The sequence below is a fragment of the Lithobates pipiens genome, unplaced genomic scaffold, assembly GCF_037356315.1.
Source record: "Lithobates pipiens isolate NorthernLeopardFrog02 unplaced genomic scaffold, aLitPip1_a1.2 Scaffold_10, whole genome shotgun sequence".
In the NCBI taxonomy this organism is placed as follows: Eukaryota; Metazoa; Chordata; class Amphibia; order Anura; family Ranidae; genus Lithobates; species Lithobates pipiens.
Window position 1 is genome coordinate 83,844,939 of NW_027507686.1, and position 19,647 is coordinate 83,864,585.

The 19,647-nt window shown below is 40.4% G+C and overlaps 1 protein-coding gene across 2 annotated transcripts in view; it reads right to left on the minus strand.

The window, feature by feature from the left end:
* The window catches only part of LOC143933507 (transmembrane protein 272-like), a 163,600-nt gene that overhangs the window by 20,321 nt on the left and 123,632 nt on the right, over nucleotides 1-19,647 (minus strand). Inside the window, exon 6 of one of the 2 annotated variants that reach the window (XM_077456423.1) lies at nucleotides 17,279-17,496. In XM_077456423.1, coding sequence (XP_077312549.1) covers nucleotides 17,307-17,496 — 190 coding nt within the window. In that variant the 3' untranslated portion in view covers nucleotides 17,279-17,306. Of the gene's footprint in view, nucleotides 1-17,278; nucleotides 17,497-17,598; nucleotides 17,972-19,647 lie in introns of those variants that run through there. The other variant, XM_077456428.1, reaches the window with a different exon arrangement.

Here is a 19,647-nt window from a genome sequence, read left to right on the forward strand (position 1 = left end):
GGGTCAAAATTACATCAAACGATGGGACAGGGATGTGGGAGGGAAAGTGGGGAGGGAGGGAAAGTGTGTTGGCCTGAATCCAATAAGGGAAATAGGAAAGATTTTAGAAGTGCTGGATGGCAGAACTTAAGATAGTAACATATAATGTGAGAGGAATGAATTCTCCAAAGAAAAGGTTTAATATTTTTAAAGAATTGGAGGGTTATCTTGCGGATATTGTTTTTTTACAGGAGACACATCTAGCCGTGGACTCCAATATTCGGATAGATACAGGAAAATATCCAACCTGGTATTATGACGATTCCCCGATCAAGGGATCTAGGGGGGTAGCTATTGGGATTGCGAATGCAGTTGGGTAGAAGTTAGAAGAGATGAAGGTGGATCCGGAGGGGAGGTTTTTACTTTTAAAGGGTAATATATTAAGGCAAAAATACACACTAATTAACATCTACTGCCCCAATAAGGCCCCAAAAAAATACCTTAATGGGTTACACTGAAAACTATAGCGAAATATAAAGAAGGCCATGTGATTATAGCAGGGGATTTTAATTTTACCATGAAGCCCGAAATAGACAGTACATCAGTTATTCCCCCTCAAGAAATTAAACAACATAGAATATTAAAAAGAAAATTACACAAAACGACAGCTTGTGGATGCATGGAGAGCATGTAACCCGGTAGAAAAGGACTATACATATTACTCTTCGGTTCACGATACTTATGCAAGACTGGACTATATAATCTTAGACCACGAAAAACACCAAAAAATCTAGTAAACATCCAGATAGGTAACATTACGGTATCGGACCATTCCCCGGTGATAGCTAATATCAGGCAGTGGGAAAAAGAGCCCAGAAAGGGGACTTGGAGACTTAACAAGGCGCTGATTGAGAATGAGGAAGTTGAGAGTAATATAAAAACAGAGATAGAACAATATTTTAAAATAAATGACACCATAGAAGTCTCTAAAGCTACCTTATGGGAAGCGCATAAAGCCCTAATTCGAGGGAAATTAATCTGTATAGGCTCTGGCAAAAAAAAGAAAGTGAAGTAAGATATGATAACTTAAAAAAAGCACTTTACGAGTTAGAACAAAAACATAAGAGACATCTAGACAAAAAGATATATAAGGAGATCATCCAAAAACCTACATAATTAAATGATTTGATAGAACAAAAACCTAGAAGTGTGTATAAAAACGTAGCTAAAGAAAGATATCTGTGGGCGAATAAGACGGGGAAACATCTGGCAAGAATAGCACGGGAAAAAAAAGCCTTAAATTATATTGAGAAGATCAAAGATGAACACGGGGAAGTGAAATTTAGAATGTCAGAGATAGCAGAGGACTTTAAAACATACTACAAAACCTTATATTCAATAAGAAGCAATGAGTCAGGGGCACAAAAGGAGAATAGGAAAACTAAAATTCAGGAATACCTAAGTGAAACAGAATTACCTAAAATAACAGAAGAAATGGCTAAAAGTTTAGAGGAACCAATTAGGCCAGAAGAAATATATAAAGCAATAAAAGAAACACCAAACGGGAAAAGTCCAGGCCCGGGTGGCTTCACAATTAGGTATTACAAGAAATTTAAACATCAATTGGTCCCTGAATTATGCAAATATTGGAATAGTCTGGGTGAAGATGAGAGTATGAGGAAAGAGGCTTTACTGGCAAATATAACAGTAATACCAAAACCAGGTAAGGATGAATCCATCTGCTCCAATTACCGGCCTATAGCTTTGTTGAATACCGACACAAAGCTATATGCGAAGGTATTAGCAACAAGAATAAAAAATCTGATGCCGGAATTAATTAACAGGGACCAGGTAGGATTCATCCCATGAAGGGAGGGACGAGACAACAGTCTGAGGACTCTGCTTCTTATAGGTAAAGATAGGGAAAATAAACCCCCAATGGTATTGATTTCTATTAATGCCGAAAAGGCATTCGATAGAATAGATTGGTGTTTTATAATAGAAACTCTCCGGAACATAGGCTTAGGCCCAAAGATGCTGAAGTGCATAAATAATCTATATACAAAACCAACAGCTAGAGTGGGGGTGAATGGGAGTATGTCGTCCGCGTTTGAAATGCTAAACGGGACAAGGCAGGGTTGCCCACTTTCGCCCCTGCTATACGTGATTGCCCTGGAACCATTTTTGGCAAAGATTCGAAATAACGTAAATATAAGTGGGGTTAAGATGGGGGGAGAAGACCATAAAGTGGCAGCTTACGCTGATGACATACTCCTATATATAACCAAACCGAGACTGTCCTTACCTAGCTTAATAAAAGAAATAAAAGAATCCGGTGCTCTCTCAAATTTTAAAATAAACCCTATAAAAACAGTTATATTGAATATAGGCTTAGATAATAAGGAAGAGATGTTATTACAACAAGAATACCCCTTTACATGGGAAAAAAAAGAAATAACATGCTTAGACATAAAAATAACAAAGACGGTCCAGGACCTATATCAAGCGAATTATATCCCATTAGTAAATGAAATAAAAACAGTGTTAAGGAACATAAGAAAGGGATCAATCTCATGGACGGGCAGAATTAACATCTTGAAAATGGTGGTTTTACCAAAAATCACCTATAAACTCCAAATGCTTCCAATTAATATTCCAAATAGCTTCTTTAAAATAATAAAAACACTTTTTTTTAAATTAATATGGCAAAATAAAAAATCGAGGATAAATTACAATTTATTAATTAGGAAAAAAAATGGCAGGATGGCATTGCCAGATATTTATAGATACTATAGCGCAATCACGCTGACAAGAATGGTGGAATGGGCAAATGTGGACACCGAAAAGAAGTGGGTAAAAATGGAAGAATCACTAATAGGCACACAATTAAAAACAATTATCTGGATCCCGCCAAAATTTAGAATAGGTAGTAATAAGGCTCACGAAATCACGTTAATAACATTAAAAATATGGGATGCACTACACCGGAGAAATAAATGGGCATATAACTCTCCACTAATTCCACTAGAGGGCACACATTTTTTTATTCCAGGAAAGGGCACTCAATTAGGTAAACAAATGGAAAATATACAATTAAAAGATATGACTTGATGTTAAAACAAGATATAATTAAGAAGCATTGTTGGCAAAATTTAAAGGAGTGGGAGTATTTACAGATTCAACATTTCATTAATTCAATTCCAAAACCCATAAGAGATGAGAATACTTTAAAACCCATAGAAAAGTTGTGTGATTCTAATGTAAAAGTAAAGCACTGTTTGTCAAGAGTATATGAATTCCTGTCGGAAATTGAGGCACAAGATGGTATACCAGCCATAGTAAAATGGGAACTGGATATGGGTATCAAAATAGATGAGAGGCAAATGATGGAGACAGTATATAGGCAGGTGTCAGATACAACGTCTAGGGAGGTTAATTACAAGTGTATGATGAGATGACATTTGACTCCGGATAGACTGCACAGAATAGATCCCTCTAGATCTATGTACTGTTGGGGGGAGTGTAAATCACCTGGAACAGCATTCCACATATGGTGGGAATGTCCAGAGATAAAGCTATATTGGCAGAAGATCTTAGCCTACATAGAAATAATAACAGGGGAAAAAGTACCATGCTGCCCGCAGAAATGTTTGTTCTATGGAGTAGAAGAAAAAAGTAGCAATCCACAAATGAAAATTAGAAAAAAAATAAAATAAACACGTTGGTACCTTTTTTGCTTCATGCGGCAAAAGCTCTGATACCGGTAAACTGGTTACAAGTTAAAAAAAACCCTATCTGAGAATGGGTACAGAGAATTGAACACACCAACAATATGGAATACTTAATTAAAATGGAGAATAACCAAATGAACAAATATTGGGCAACATGGAAAAAATGGAGATCATTCAAAAGGACTGAATCCTACTTCCAGGCATTAGTAGAATAATTAGGGGAGGAAGGGCCACCAAACACAGGGGAGGTTGGGCAGGGGGGTTAGGGCATATATTGGGAAAGTGGTGGGCAGGGAAGATATAGTATGATGATAGTAAGCAAGCAAGATAAAAGGCCATGAATTGTATTGTATTGTACAGAACACCTGTTTTGTTCTCTTTTCATCTTTTTTTTGGTGGTCTTGTTATTTTCTTTTTTTTTTTTTTACTCTCCATGCCTGTTTTAAAATGTAAAAATTAATAAAATTTAAATTATAAAAAAAAAATATTGGTGTACTACCAGTATTCCTTTTTTACATTCTCATAGGGGAGAGAAGACTCGGGATGTCTGAGGACACCAGGGACCCCACACCTCCCAAAGAAGGGGAAATACCAACACCAGAAGCAGAGGAGGAGGAGGAGGAAGGAGAGGTTGTTGAAATTGGCAAAATTGGCATCACAACAGGTGATTGTCTGAGACCACAGCTTCAGGTAATAGATGTAAGCCTGCATTTTTATAATGCATGGTTTTATTTTTTTTATTTTTAGGTAAGGTGGATGTTGTGGAAGAAGAATCTCACCCCGCCCCCCCCCCCCCGACAACACAGGGAAAGCCATAGGGAAGTCCCCATGTGTCAGAGGGGGCTGGGTCACTGGGTGGCCCCCGCCCTCCGTTATATAAGATGTGTCAGAAGAACAGAAGAGTCACACAGCGGAAGACTCCCACTGAGGCAGATCGTGCGGACAGAGCGGAGAAGAAGCCGGAGCAAGATGCGGGACGACAAGAGTGGAGGAAGAAGAAGATGAAGAAGAAGATGGAGAAGAAGAAGATGGAGGAAGAAGAAGAACACCGAAGGAAGACCAGAAGAAAGAAGATGAAAGAAGAAGTGGAAAGAAGAAGAAATTAATGAAGGACTTGTTAAAAACCGTTTCTTGTGTTTTTAAACCCTTTTGACACTTTTTTGTGAAATGGTAGGAGTACATTTGTACCCCATTACCAATTCACACAGGGGAGGCCGGGATCTGGGGGTCCCCTTGTTAAAGGGGGCTTCCAGATTCCCATAAGCCCCCCGCCCGCAGACCCCCACAACCACTGGGCAAGGGTTGTGGGGATCAGGCCCTTTTCCCCATCAACATGGGGACAAGGTGCTTTGGGGGGGCGCTACCCCAATGTTGAGGGCATGTGGCCTGGTACGGTTCAGGAGTGAGGGGGCGCTCTCTTGTTTCCCCCTCTTTTCCTGTGGCCTGCCAGGTTGCGTGCTCGGATAAGGGTCTGGTATGGATTTTTGGTACGACATTTTTTTTTCAATTTTGGCGTGGGGTCCCCCTTAAAATCCATACCAGACCCCCCACACATTTTGTTTGGGGTTCCCCTGTGGGGAAATTCCATGCCGTTTTTATCAATTATCTTTTATGTGTATTGTCGGACCGACAATACATTATAGCCGCAAGTAGTTTTAAATGACTTTTTTTCCTTTAGAAATTTAATTTTGCTATCAGACTGTTCTAAACACGGCAAACATGCGCCCCTTTACAGGCATACTATAGACACCCCCCAGGTACAAAATTTAAAGAAATATTACACTTTTATTGTTTCACTTTAAGCATTAATAAAATCGCTGTTCCTGGAAAAACTGCAGTTTTTAAAACTTTTTTTTTGCATTGATACATGTCCACTGGGGCAGGATCCAGGTCTCCAAACACTTTTTTTTATGTCAATACCATGCATATAACCCTTTAAAATTAGCACTTAATTCATGTTCATGTCATATAGACTTTAACAGTGTTCGCGTGTTCGAACAAATTTTTTTGCCTGTTCGCAAGTTCTGGATGTGAACCGAACAGGGGGGTGTTCGGCTCATCCCTAGTCCACATAGAGGTACTCATAAATAGCTGACACCACTGCCAACATCTCTATACTATTATACCCCTTGTAATTATAATAGTATGACCCCAAGTTGGGGGTGGGACAATGTGGGCGTGTTTCCCATCAATTGCACCTCCACAGTTGGGAAAGTCCCAACGAGTGGCAAAGTGGAAGGCCACAGTCTGCCATTCCTGTGGCGTTGAAGGAAACTGTGGAGTCAAACAAGAAAAAAAAATAGTAATTTTGCACATAAACATTGCAAGCAGATTAGACACAAACAACATAAGTATAACATTTATTGAAATGAGTATTTAAAGACAAAAGTATAAGGTTCACTTATCGGATTCCTCACCCCATCTGATGGCCCATTGCAAAAATTTAAGGGGGGGGGTGTTTTGGACAGGTAACCCTCTCTACTTCATTGAGAGCTGAATGTGTGTTAACTTTGGCCAACCCCTCCTTACTTACACTATTGGAAGTCCACTGGACAGGTAAGAAGTGTCATAATAAAAAAATAAATACACACTGAACAAAGCACATTTTTACATTCTGCTATTATGTATCAAGATAATAATAAGAGAAACAAACTTCAAACAGTACCATTTGAAAGTATTCAGGCAGGTCCTTGCACTACATGCTTTGGTGAATTCATCCATAAATCTGACCACAAAAGAGTTATAGTGTGTATGGGTTTCCATGAGTTTGGGCCACCAAAAAAAAAGCCTCTGGCACTCTGCGTGAATTTAAGGACACAAATAAAATGTTTACACATTTTAAGGGGTATTTAGTGGAAGCATTACAATGGAGCTCACAAAATACATTGCTAAGTGACTAGGCTATATGTGTATATGGGCCCAAGAGAGCATGCTGGGGAGGTTAGTGAAAGCAAATATGCATGAAGGGAAAAAAAAGGAACTTTAAAAGCTTCCAGTGTGCATGAGGACAAAGGGGCACAGCATATTACAGCATATTACAATCATGGTAATTCTGTAATGATAAAAGAAATACAATACATTAGCAAACATTAAATACATAGAATGTGATGTTAAAGGATAAAACTTACCTTCATATAGTCCTTCTGCAGGACCTGAATAATGGCAGAACAGGTCTCTGGGATAATGATCCCCAGAGCCTGGGGCAAGATGGCTGTCGAGCACTTGAGGTCCTGCAGGCTTCTCCCAGTCGCCAAGTACCGCAACGTGGCAACTAGCCTCTGGTCCAGAGTGGTGGCTTGCCGCATGCAGGTATCCTGCCTGCTGATATAAGGGGACAGCAAAGCCAACAGAAGGTGAAAAACAGGGTCCGTCATCCTGAGATAATTCCTGAAATCATCAGGATTATTCTCCTGGATCTCACGAAGCAAAGGCATGTGCGAGAATTTGTCACGCTGGAGCAACCAATTCTTCGTACATGAACCCCTCCCCACCCTGTTCATGGACTGGGCTTGTCTCAAAGCTAGAACGCCAACACCAAGCCCCTGCACAGCACAAACTCTACGACGAGAACATACATGCAACATAGCTTCAAAATGGTCGGCTGGTCAGGACGAACTAACAGAAAGCACTGAATAACAGCAAGGCCTGAAAGAACTAATTGAAAATCAGCAACGAGCAGACAAGAATGCACTGAAGATCAAATATGGTACTATAAATAGCATGCACTGACAAACAAATGCAAACTGACTACACACACTGAAAAGCAGATACGAATCCACAAGCACAAACTGAAGAGCAGTAACGATCTGAAGCACAAGTCTGAAAAGCACGAATCGTCTCTAACCAAACTTCCACTAACACGAGATAAACACAAGATCAGCAGAAGGAGCCCAAAAGGTGCCGCACGTGGTGCTGAACTTCCCTTTTATAATCCCGTTGTACATGTTGTATGTCACCGCGTTCTTGACGATCGAAAATTACAACAACTTTGTGCGACCGTGTGTATGCAAGACAAGTTTGAGCCAACATCCGTCGGAAAAAAATCTGATGGATTTTGTTGTCGGAATGTCCGATCGTGTGTACAGGGCATTAGAGAGAACTTGGAATATAACTGAGAATCCTTGACCACCATTTCCTATCTCAGTATCAACCTCACATTCCCTACAAATGAGTTATACAAAAGAGAACTTGCAAACAGGCAAAAAATGTATAAATACATGCGAACACGAACATCAAAGTGCTTATTTTAAAGGCTTATATGCAAGTTATTGCCATAAAAAGTGTTTGGGGACCTGGGTCTTGCCCCATGGGACAAAAAAAGTTTTAAAAAACAACAGTTTTTTTCAGGAGCAGTGATTTTAATAATGCTTACAGTGAAACAAAAGAAATTAAATATTTCTTTAAATATCATGCCTGGAGGTTGTCCTTAGTATGCCTGTAAAGTAGCACATTTTTCCTGTGTTTATAACAGTACCGGAGCAAAATTAAATTTCTAAAGGAAAAAAGTAATTTAAAACTGCTCGTGGCTGTAATGTATCATTGGGTCCCGGCAAAATAGATAAAAATCATTGAAAAAACCGGCATAAAAAAAAATTGGCATAGGTGTCCCCTCAAAATCCATACCAGACCCTTCAGGTCAGAATTGTACAATGACATTTGTAAAGGAAAAAATGTAATTCAAAACTGCTCACGGCTGTAATGTATTGTTGGATCCCAGCAATATAGATGAAAATCATTGAAAAAAATGGCATGGATTCCCCAGTCCATTACCAGGCCCTTCAGGTCTAATATGGATATTAAGGGGAACCCTGCGCCAAAATTGAAAAAAGAATGGCGTAGGAGTCCCCCAAAATCCATACCAGACCCTTATCTGAGCACGCAACCTGGCAGGCCACAGAAAGAGGGGGGGGGGACGAGAGAGTGCCCACCCTTCCTGAACCGTACCAGGCCACATGCCCTCAACATGGGGAGGGTGCTTTGGGGTCACTTCCAAAGCACCTTGTTCCCATGTAGATGGGGACAAGGGCCTCATCCCCACAACCCTTGTCCGATGGTTGTGGGAGTCAGTGGGCGGGGGCTTATCAGAACCTGTAAGCCCCCTTTAACAAGGGGACCCCCAGATCTCACCCCCCATGTGACTGGGTACGGGGTACATTGTACCCCTAAACCCATTCATCAAAAAATTTTAAAAATGCTAAAAATTACAAGAGACAATTTGGGACAAGTCCTTTATTAAAAAAAAAATTAAATGTCTGTTATTAAAAAAACATCTTATCATTGGGATAACTCCCAATACTGAACAGATGATACCCAACTCCTTATAAATTATCAAAAATCTTACCTTGCTCATCCCCACTATGCTGGTGCTGCAATAACCAAACTGCTTCTGGAATTCTGTATTGACACTTATTGCTTCTCTAACCGGTAATCTACTCAAACTCGTTCCAGCTATGGCCCTTCTAAATATTAATTTATTCCCACCGCAATACAAAATAATAGTGGCTAATACCCTCATAGCTGCAAGACTTACAATAACAAAACTGTGGAAATCAACAGAAGCACCCAATCTAACTGAAGCTATTGCAAGACTGAATATACAACACATTACGAATTAATGTTAGCCCGTAAAAACTATAACATAAATGGTTTTAAGAAATACTGGCATAACTAGATTATTCACCCTAAAGCCTTTAAATTACTGAAAGAAACATACCAATACTCTTAGTTACTAGTAAAATCTTTCAGCTTTTCTAAAAATGTTGCAATAAATTAATTGCTTCATGTGTACACAGGTTGTTTACTTCCTATGTAGTAATGATATGATACATGTTCTCCACTTCTATATGTCCTATTTACAGTTAGACTCCATAGGGGTAAATAGGGCAGTGTTAGTCACATGCCATCTGAATCGGAAATTTTGACTATACTTGCTGGTTTCTATCCATTATTTGTTATCATTATTATTATTATTATTATTATTATTATTATTATTATTAATAATAATATTATTTGTCCATCGTGTAGGTAGATTAAGGAACGGAGGATCAAATAAGCCTCGGGACATTATCATAAAATTCAGATTCTGTGAAGACAAAGATGAGATATGGTCAAAATTAAAGGGGAGAGAGATCTTAAATTATGCAGGGGCAGATCTACAAATTTTCCCTGACTTAGCCGCAGAGACTTTGACTAGAAAGCGGCTTTTGAAACCGCTGTTGGAGCTGATGAAAATGCAGAACATTCATTATAGTTGGGGGTTCCCGGCCTGTCTTATAGGATTTAAGGATGGCAAGACAGCTAGGCTGCGCTTTCCAGACGAGTTGCTGGATTTCTGTGAGAGTTTGGGTATTCAGGCACCGGCTTTGCCAGGCTGGATAGAAGGAGACCCGGGGGTGTTGGGGGGAGGAGGGGGGTGGCTGGGAGGAGGGGAGAGAAGTACGTGAAAGTTTGTCTAAGTATCTGTGTGGCAGGGGGGGGCTGGTCTGGCCACCCCTCCCCCCCCCCCTTGGAAATACCTTGGGGGGGGAGGAGGGGATGGGGAGGCCGAAAACTGTTCTGTACCCTAGAATCTATGGGACTTATCGAGGGTCGGGATTACCGGATCACTCGGTGAGCCAAGGGCCAGATCTAGGCCGGGGGACGGGGGGTGGGAGGAGGCGGGGGGAGGGGTGGGTGGAGGGGAGGGATGGGGGGGGGAGGGAGGGGGAGGGGCAGGGGAAGGGAGGGACAGGGGGAGGGGAGGGAAGGAAAACCTATGGTAGAGGAGGCAAGAAAGATACTTTCATTAGGTAATCTAGAATCTTAATAATGCAAGCCATAAACTTTATGTCATATAACGTCAAAGGGTTAAACTCGCCTAGTAAGAGGCATAAGATATTGAAGGAATTGAGGTTTTATAAAGCAGAGGTAATTTTTTTACAGGAAACCCATTTCTCTCATAGGGCTAATATTAAGCTATATTCAAGGGAGTTTCCTGTGTGGTACTACGGTGATGCGATAACAAGTAGAGGAAGGGGAGTAGCTATTGGTTTTTCAAAGAAGATACAGTTTAATTTAGAAGATAGAATGGTTGACCCGGAGGGAAGGTACCTAATTTTGAAGGGTAAATTAAGAGATACGGAATGTACACTGATTAATATCTATGCCCCTAATAGGGACCCTACAAAATATTTAGAGGGCCTCCTGGGGAAACTAAGAGATTTTGGGAGAGGGCCAGTAATCTTGATGGGGGACCTGAATTTTTGTGTCGATCCGGGATTGGATAGTACGTCCAGGGCACAGGGGACTAGTAAGGTACAATTAAAAAGAATAAAACAAAAATTTCATAATTCTCAATTAATAGACGTTTGGAGAGTACAGCATCCAAATGAGAAAGATTTCACGTTCTACTCCCCTGTGCACAGGACGTATTCCCGGATTGACTATATCCTTGTAGACCATAGAATTCTGGAAATGGTGGTAGAGACCTCGATTGGGGTGGCCTCACTCTCCGACCATGCTCCCGTTAAGATGAAGCTGCAATTAAGGGGAGGAGAGCGTAAGCCCTTCACCTGGAGGCTAAATGAAGGTTTGATTCAGGATGCAGAGGGAGAGGAGAAGATCAGTAAAGAATTAGAACAATATTTTTCGATCAATAATACCGGACATATTTCAAGTCAGAATTTATGGGAAGCCCATAAAGCCTACATTAGGGGGATCTTGATATCAATGGGGGCTAGAAGAAAAAAAGAGAGATCGGAAAAAATTAAAACATTGATAGAAGAAATATTTAGAATAGAGCAGCAACATAAAAAACACCCGAATCAGGATAAGGAAATTTTTCAAAAATTAGTAATCAAACGGGAGGAATTAAGAACCTTGATGGAACAGGAAACTCAAAAAACTTTTAATCAATTAGCTAGGGATAGGTACTATGGGGATAACAAACCCACTAAATATTTAGCAAGAAGATTACAGAGGGCTAAATCCAGGAACTACATAGGGAAAATTCAGTCAAGTAAAGGGGATATGGTTTATGGAACAAGTGAGATCGCGGAAATATTTAGGGGATATTATGAAAAGTTATATGCAGTTGACCCGCCTATAGGACTCAAGGTTGAAGAAAAGGAACTAAAAATAGAGGAATATTTGGAGAGAGCCCGATTGACAAAAATTTCAGAAATAGAAATGGAAATCTTAGAGAAACCCATCTCAGAGGAGGAATTAAATAAGGCTCTGATGGATTCAGCATCTGGTAAAAGTCCAGGACCAGACGGGTTTTCTGTATTCTATTTCAAGAAATTCAAGAAACTACTAATTCCCCATCTATGTAATTATCTGAATAATCTAGGGGTCGAGTATGAACTGAGTGAAGAGGCGAGGACCGCTACTATAACGGTTTTACGGAAGGAAGGGAAAGAAGAGACTTTGTGCTCTAATTTCAGGCCTATTTCGTTATTGAATGCCGATACAAAGCTGTTTGCAAAAATTTTGGCCAGTAGAATGAAGATTTTAATGAAGTCATTAGTCCATCCAGACCAAGTGGGTTTTGTATCCGGAAGGGAGGGGAGGGATAATGGAGTGAGAACATTGCTCCTTATGTCCAGGGGTGAGGGGGGAGGGGCCCCGAGTCTACTCCTGTCGATAGATGCCCAGAAGGCCTTCGACAGGGTGGACTGGGGGTTTATGTTCAGAACCCTGGAGATAATGGGCGTGGGACCCAAAATGATCCAAAGGATTAAGACGCTTTACTATCACCCAATTTCTAGGATTAAGATCAACGGTACGCTTTCTTTACCTTTTGAGATGAAAAATGGCACAAGGCAGGGGTGTCCTCTTTCACCCCTGCTGTTTGTGCTATCCCTAGAACCTCTTCTTGCCTCGATTCGTAATGATCCACGGATCAGAGGAATCTTAATAGGACAAGAAGAGCATAAATTGGCCGCGTTTGCTGACGATGTGCTATTTTATATTAGGGAGCCAAGTAATACGATGCCTAAATTAATGGAAGCTCTAGCACATTATGGCCAACTTTCGAATTTTAAAATTAATATAGCCAAATCAGAGGTACTTAATATCAATACGGGCGAACTGGAAAAAAGGGGGCTCCAAAAAAAATTCTGTTTTCCCTGGCGAAAGGCGATAAATTACTTGGGAATAAAACTTACAATCCCATTAGAGAATTTATTTAAATTAAATTTTGTTCCATTACTAGATGAAATTAAAAAAGAATGTAATAGGTTGGTTAATAGACCCTTGACTTGGTTAGGACGTATTACTAGTCTAAAGATGTTCATTGTTCCTAAGATTCTTTATAAATTCCAAATGATCCCCATAGAGATACCGAAGTTCTTTTTCTCGAAGATCAAGACCCTGTTAGGGGGATTCATTTGGAATAAAAAAAAGCCTAGAGTCTCCTTCAATATCCTGAAGCGAAGTAAACTTAAAGGGGGACTTGCGGTACCAGATATACAACAGTATTACAATGCTATCGTACTGTCGAGATTAATAGAGTGGGTAAAAGTTAATAATGAGGAAAAAAGATGGGTTAACATAGAGAATGGGCTGAGTAAAACACAGTTAAATAAAATAGTTTGGAATCCGCCTAAACACAGGACATTGGATATTGGCACTAGTATATTAACACAAAACACACTTAGGGTTTGGGATAGGGTTTATAAGCATTTAAATAAGCAATACAATTCGCCACTTTTAGAATTAAAAGAAAATGAATATTTCCCGCCAGGGTTAAAAATAAATAGCGGAAATTGGTTGAAAGAAAAGGCACAGGTGCGGGATATTATAAAAGGGGGAAAGATTTTGACACTACACGAGATGAAACATAAAGGGGATCTAGGTAAAATAGACGAGTGGAGATATCTCCAGCTGGCTCACTTTGTCAGAAGCCTACCGCAGCCATTAAAAACAGAAGAGGAGTGGTCACCCCTGGAGAAGCTTTGCTTAGCGGAAGACTCCAGGGGAACGATCTCTAAGCTGTATGGGCTCCTGGCTGAGGAAGGGGAGCTGGAGAGTCTACCCTATATGCAGAAATGGGAAATGGATATGGGAACACTATGTGATAATAGCACTAAGAGGAAAATTTTTAAACTTATACATAAATCTGCAGTTGATAGCAGAACAGTAGAAATGAATTATAAACTTATTTCTAGATGGTACGCTACCCCAGATAAAATACATAAAATAGATCCAAGTAAATCCGGGGATTGTTGGAGAGGATGTGGGGAAGTAGGAACAATGGCCCACCTGTGGTGGAAATGCCCCAAAATAAAGGAATATTGGAAAAGAATATTACACCATATAAGAGAAATTACAAATATCTCAATCCCCGAGGATCCATGGGTGGTCCTATTTCATGGTACGAGGGAGGAAACGAAAAAATATCAGAATTCTTTGGTGCCACATCTTTTAAATGCAGCCAAGAGACTGATACCAAAGAATTGGCAAAATGTGGAAAGCCCAGCAACATGGGAATGGATCAATACTGTGGAAGAGACTTACCGGATGACTAGGCGAAGGGAAAGCCAGGAGGATAGGGGACAGACAGGAGTAGAGCTATGGCATGAGTGGAAAAAATTCAAAAAATCATGGAGCTACGCAGAGCATATTAGATTCTGAGAAGGTTGGATCTTCTACGCATAGGTGGTGGGAGAGGGAGGGTGGGGGGAGAGGGGGGGGTGGGGTGTAAGAGAGTGAAGAAGGGGAGAAATGGTAGGGTCGAATTACATAATGTTTTCCCTTTGTTTGCTCTGTTCTGTTGGTATACCTTTCCCTCTGGATAACAGTAGCTTTTTCTTTTTTGTATGTGGAGGGGAGAAAAAAAAAGAAAAAAAAAAAAAAAAAAAAAAAGGGAAATCTATGTTTGAGATTTCAATTAGAAAATAAATGCTACAATGATGTGGAGATGAGGATAACGTATATGAACGTTAATCTGATTGGACCTCATGAATAATTCGCTGAAGTAGCTATAAAAAAAAAAAAAAAAAAAACAAAAAAAAAAAAAAAAATAATAATATTATTTAAATAATTATTATTTAAATAATATTATACATTTTTTATATTTAATAATATTATACATTTGGCGTGGAGTTCTCCCTTAGGATTCATACCAAACACAGTGCCTGGTATTGGCGGAAATCTAATTTCGGATCCCCGCACCAGTGTCAACCAGGCCAGCGATGCTTGTCGCTTATCGGGAAGGGAAAAGAAACATTTTTCCTTTCCTGATGCAAGCCAGCTCAGCGCTGGCTCCCGCGACGGAGCTCGTAGGGTGTAAATCTCGTCGCTAGAAGCTGCGAGATTGACACAATATCGCGGTCACCTACTGTAGGTTATACTGTAGGTTATATGTTTGTTGGCATGAGGGTTGTTGGTTTGGAAGTGGTTGGGGGGCTGTTGGTTATGCAGATGTTAGGTTGTTTTTTCGTGTATTTAATTCTTCTTGTTCGCAGGTTATGAAGCTGGCTTGGTGTGGATTCTGGGCCATTCATACGTCTTTTGGGGTTCGAAGAGAGCTGACATTCGGCCGAACGGCAGACAACTTCGGATACCCAGGCATGAGGCGCAGGTTCCGTGGATCGGGGTCCCCGGTATGCGGTGGCGCAGGGTTTTGGGCGAGGTGCATAGATTTTGCCCGCCTGGACCAGCCGCCAGATGTCCTGCTTTTACATGTGGGGGGCAACGACATGGGGGTGAGGTCCATGAGGGACCTTATCAGGGACATAAAGTGTGATTTCCTGAGGTTAAAGGCTTCCTACCCAGGGATGGTCTTAGTGTGGTCAGACATGGTCAGCAGGACTTCATGGAGGTGGGCGCTGTCTGATAAAAAGGTGGACAGGGCCAGGGTAAAGGTTAATAAGGAAGTAAGTAGATTTTTTATCAGGAATGGGGGCCTGGCTATTCGCCACCGGGAGTTGGCGATTGAGAATTGGAGGTATTTGAGGAGTGATGGGGTCCATTTAAACGACGTTGGGATGGACCCGTGGGCGTTGGACCTCCAGGAGGGAATTCAGCGTGGGTTGTGTGCGTGGCGATGCTCAAAAGGGCTTTACCACCTTTCGTGCTGTGGCAGTTCTTTGGGGTCAGTAGAAGAGGTTAAGTGGTGCAGCTAGAAAATATGTTGTACCCATCCATGGGGATGGGGGTGGTTGGATTGTACTTCCCGGTTACAAGGGGTTAACCTGGAAGGGTAAAAGGGGTAGGTCACTGCACTGGTTTGGGTATAGCCTCCGAGACAAGGGAGGTCAAGAGGTTAAAAATTACAGATGTAGTGCGCAGTGACCAGTAGGTTCTTGGGTATACTAATGACCCATGATCCAGTACAAATGGAAGGTTTTACATTTACAAAGTTACTTATGGAAAGTTTATATTGATATATATTTTGTTAATAAATGAAAGCCGGATGGCCATTTACTCCAAACATAGTCTGGTCATTTGTTAATAGGGGCCGGGTTTGGAGGTGTGTTGGGTTTGTGGTAAGGTTTGATCACGTTGGGCGTCAGTCACTACAGATGTCAAGGTAAGCCACCTATACCCAGTATATAATATATATTATATATTCCATTCCATATTCCAAAGTCTTTTAGTTTAACCAATAACTGTTTGGTATCCCCTAGCCAGGTAGATTGACCACCAAATGTTGTAGCTGGTGATCCACCCATTGGTCCAGGCGCTCTTTCAAGGATCCAATGTCTTCAACAATGGTTTTGCCTGTAAGGTGATAGCATCCCTTGTGAACTTTAGGGAGACGATGGAAGATTGCCATTACTGGGTATTCTGGAATGAACATGTCCCTTTCATTTTGTGTGAAGATACCAGCTACTAAAGCTCTATCTAATAATAATGAAAGGTCCATACTGAAAGACTGTGTGGGATCCCCCTGAGCTTAAGGTAAGTGTCAGAATCTGATAATTGACGTAGATCTTCAGCTCTATACGCCCCTGAATCCAAGATAACAAATTAGCCCCTTTTATTAGCATTCTTAATGATAATGCTATCATCATCCCTCAGGGTTTTAATCTTTGTTTTCTCAGCAGTTGTAAGATTGTCTGAAACAGAGTTACCACGTGATCTACGGGAAAGATGGGTAAAGTTCCTCTCAACAAGTTTTTGAAAAATGTCCATATCATTGCCTCGCGAGCTGACAGGGTAAAAATTAGATCTTAACTTAAATGGTATACCCATACAACTATCCGCCAGCTCAACAGGGCAAGGATCAGACTCAATTGCTAGATTAACAAGACCATTCAAGGCACATACTTCAGAAAACATACATGGAGAGGGAGGAGACTCATCTGCTGTAAACACAACACCAGATGACGTTACCTCATCTTGATTATTAGCAAAATAATGTTTCTTTAAAGTTAATAAACGTACAAATTTATTCACATCAAGTATTGTGCCAAATAGATCGATGTGTGCAATGGGACAAAAGTTCAGTTTTTGAGACAGTAAAGACACCTCTTCATCTCTAATTGAGCACTGGGATAGATTAAAAACATTAGTAATTACAGTTGGGGACGACCCCTCAGTTGATAGAGGGTCCCGCTGGCTACGTTTGTGTCTTCTCCCACCTTGTTTTTGATTTTTTGCTGCCTGCTTTTAGTTTTTGTTGAATCCTTGGGTGTTCCTGTTTAAACCTTGTGTGTGCGTGGTGCGATTACCGCTGGTCGGCCACCCAGTGGTCTCAGGAGATGATTCAGATGCTGTAGCTGCCAACATATCCTTGAGAGGTTCACCTTCAGTGTCAGAAAAACTGACCTTTTTTTTATTGGATGCTTGCGTGGTTGACCTGTAAAGAAAGGTTTTCTCCATGTATAAACATTTTTTGCTTTCATAGTCAATACGGTCATTTTTTCTTTCTTTCCAGCAATAACATCTATCTCCAATTTATCAAGCCTCGTATTTAATTTGTTTAAATATATTCTTTATTTTAAATTTTTGTTTCCATTATACAATTATATTTCACTTTACCGTACATCTTAAACACTCATGTTTACAATTGCATTTGAGACAGCTTTTCTTACCCCCTCCCTCCCAAAGGAAAAAAAAGGGAAAAAAAACCTTTATATGGTATGCCCTTATCTCTCTCTCTCTCTCCGTCATCTTATTCCTCTAGTATTCGCAGGTATCTCTCTGTTATCCTAAATATCAGCCATTTTTGCCATATCCTTTGATGTTTTTCCCCTGTTTCTTCCGTTATATGTATGCACTCTTCTATAATTCTTGTCCGATCGACCCTTTCAATCCACTCTTATTGTCGGAGCCTGTTGGGATTTCCAGAGGCATGGGATCAAGGCCTTAGCTGCATTTAGTAAATATGGAATTAGCGTCAATTTATATTGTGCCTCACCCTTCTCTGAGTCATGGAACAGGCATACCCATGTTTTTTTTTTTCAAGCCTATCTTCTGTTTTAAAGAATATTGTTTCTATTACTTCGTCCCAGTAGGATTGTAATTTGGGTCACTCCCACCAAAGATGTATAAAAGTCCCCCGTGCAGTGCAACCCCTCCAACAAGTTGATGGGGCATCTCCACTTATATTATGTATCCTCGGGGTGTCATATACCACCTAGCCAATAACTTATAGGACATTTCAATCGTTTGTGTATCTTTTGCTGTTGAATGAGTCAGCCTGATTATTTTATTCCTATGTTCATCATTTCTTAAGAGACCCAGTTCCTCTTCCCATTTTCTCAGATAAACTGGAAATTTCTTATCCACCTCCCCCTTTAATATTTTATATATTTTAGATATTCTTCTCTCTAAACTTTGTGGGGATTTCAAAAATTTCTCTAATGGTCTCAACTGCCTCCTGCTTTGTAATGGCTGTGGTAAATTTTGTGTAAAGTGTTGAATTTGCGTGTGTCTCCATCTATCTAGTGGTTTGTGTCCCCATTCCTGTGTCATTTTGCTATAAGTGAGAATTCTATTCCCTTTCATCACATCCTGTAGTGCTATTTCTTCTCTTTTAGCCCACCTACTAAAATATAAACGCTCCTCCTTCCCCGGCGTAAAATAATTTGTGTCTAAGAGTGACATTAGTGGGGAGTTATAATCCCATTTGTGTCTCTTATTAATTCTGTCCCAAATTTTAAAAGTGTTATTTTTTAGAATACCGGTGCTTACTCCTAAATCTCGATACTGAGGAGGTATCCATATCATTTTACCAATATCAGTTCTACTCAACGTAATTTCTAGCTCTGCCCAGCTCTTCTCCATCCTTTTGTGAAGCCAGTCTGTTAATCTCGAGATCACTGTGGCTTCGTAGTATTTTTTAAATTCTGGCAATGCTAGTCCTCCTCTATCTTTATCTTTCACCAGTGTGTTATAAGCGATTCGAGGGCTTTTGCGAGACCAAATAAACTTCACCACCATAGATTTTAACTTACTAAAAAAAGTCTGGGGGAGAGGGACTGGGGCCATTTGCGTTTATCTTTCCTGTCCAAGTGAGTGCTTTATAATGCATTCTAGTCAGTTGGTCTTTAATTTTATTGAGAAGGGGAATATAATTTGCTTCATATAAATCTGCTATTTGAGCTGTCAATTTTATCCCCAAATAACTCAGTTCACTTTTGCACCACTTAAACGGGAGATCGGCTGAAATTGCTCTCTGCTCTATTTCTGGCAGGGTCAAGTTCAAAATCTCGGACTTAGTCATATTTATTTTAAAGTTAGAAAATCTCCCATACTTTTCTAACTCTTTCAGGATTATCGAGATGGTTGTTCTAGGTTTGGCTATATATAATAATAAATCGTCCGCGAACACCGACGATTTATATTCTCTCCCCCCAACCTGAATTCCCTGAATATCTTGATTTTTCCATATTGCCACCAGGAGAGGTTCCAGCGTAATTACAAAGAGGAGTGGTGAGAGTGGGCATCCCTGCCTTGTTCCGTTGATGGGAAGCCTCTTATTTAAAAGACTGTCCAACTCAGAGAA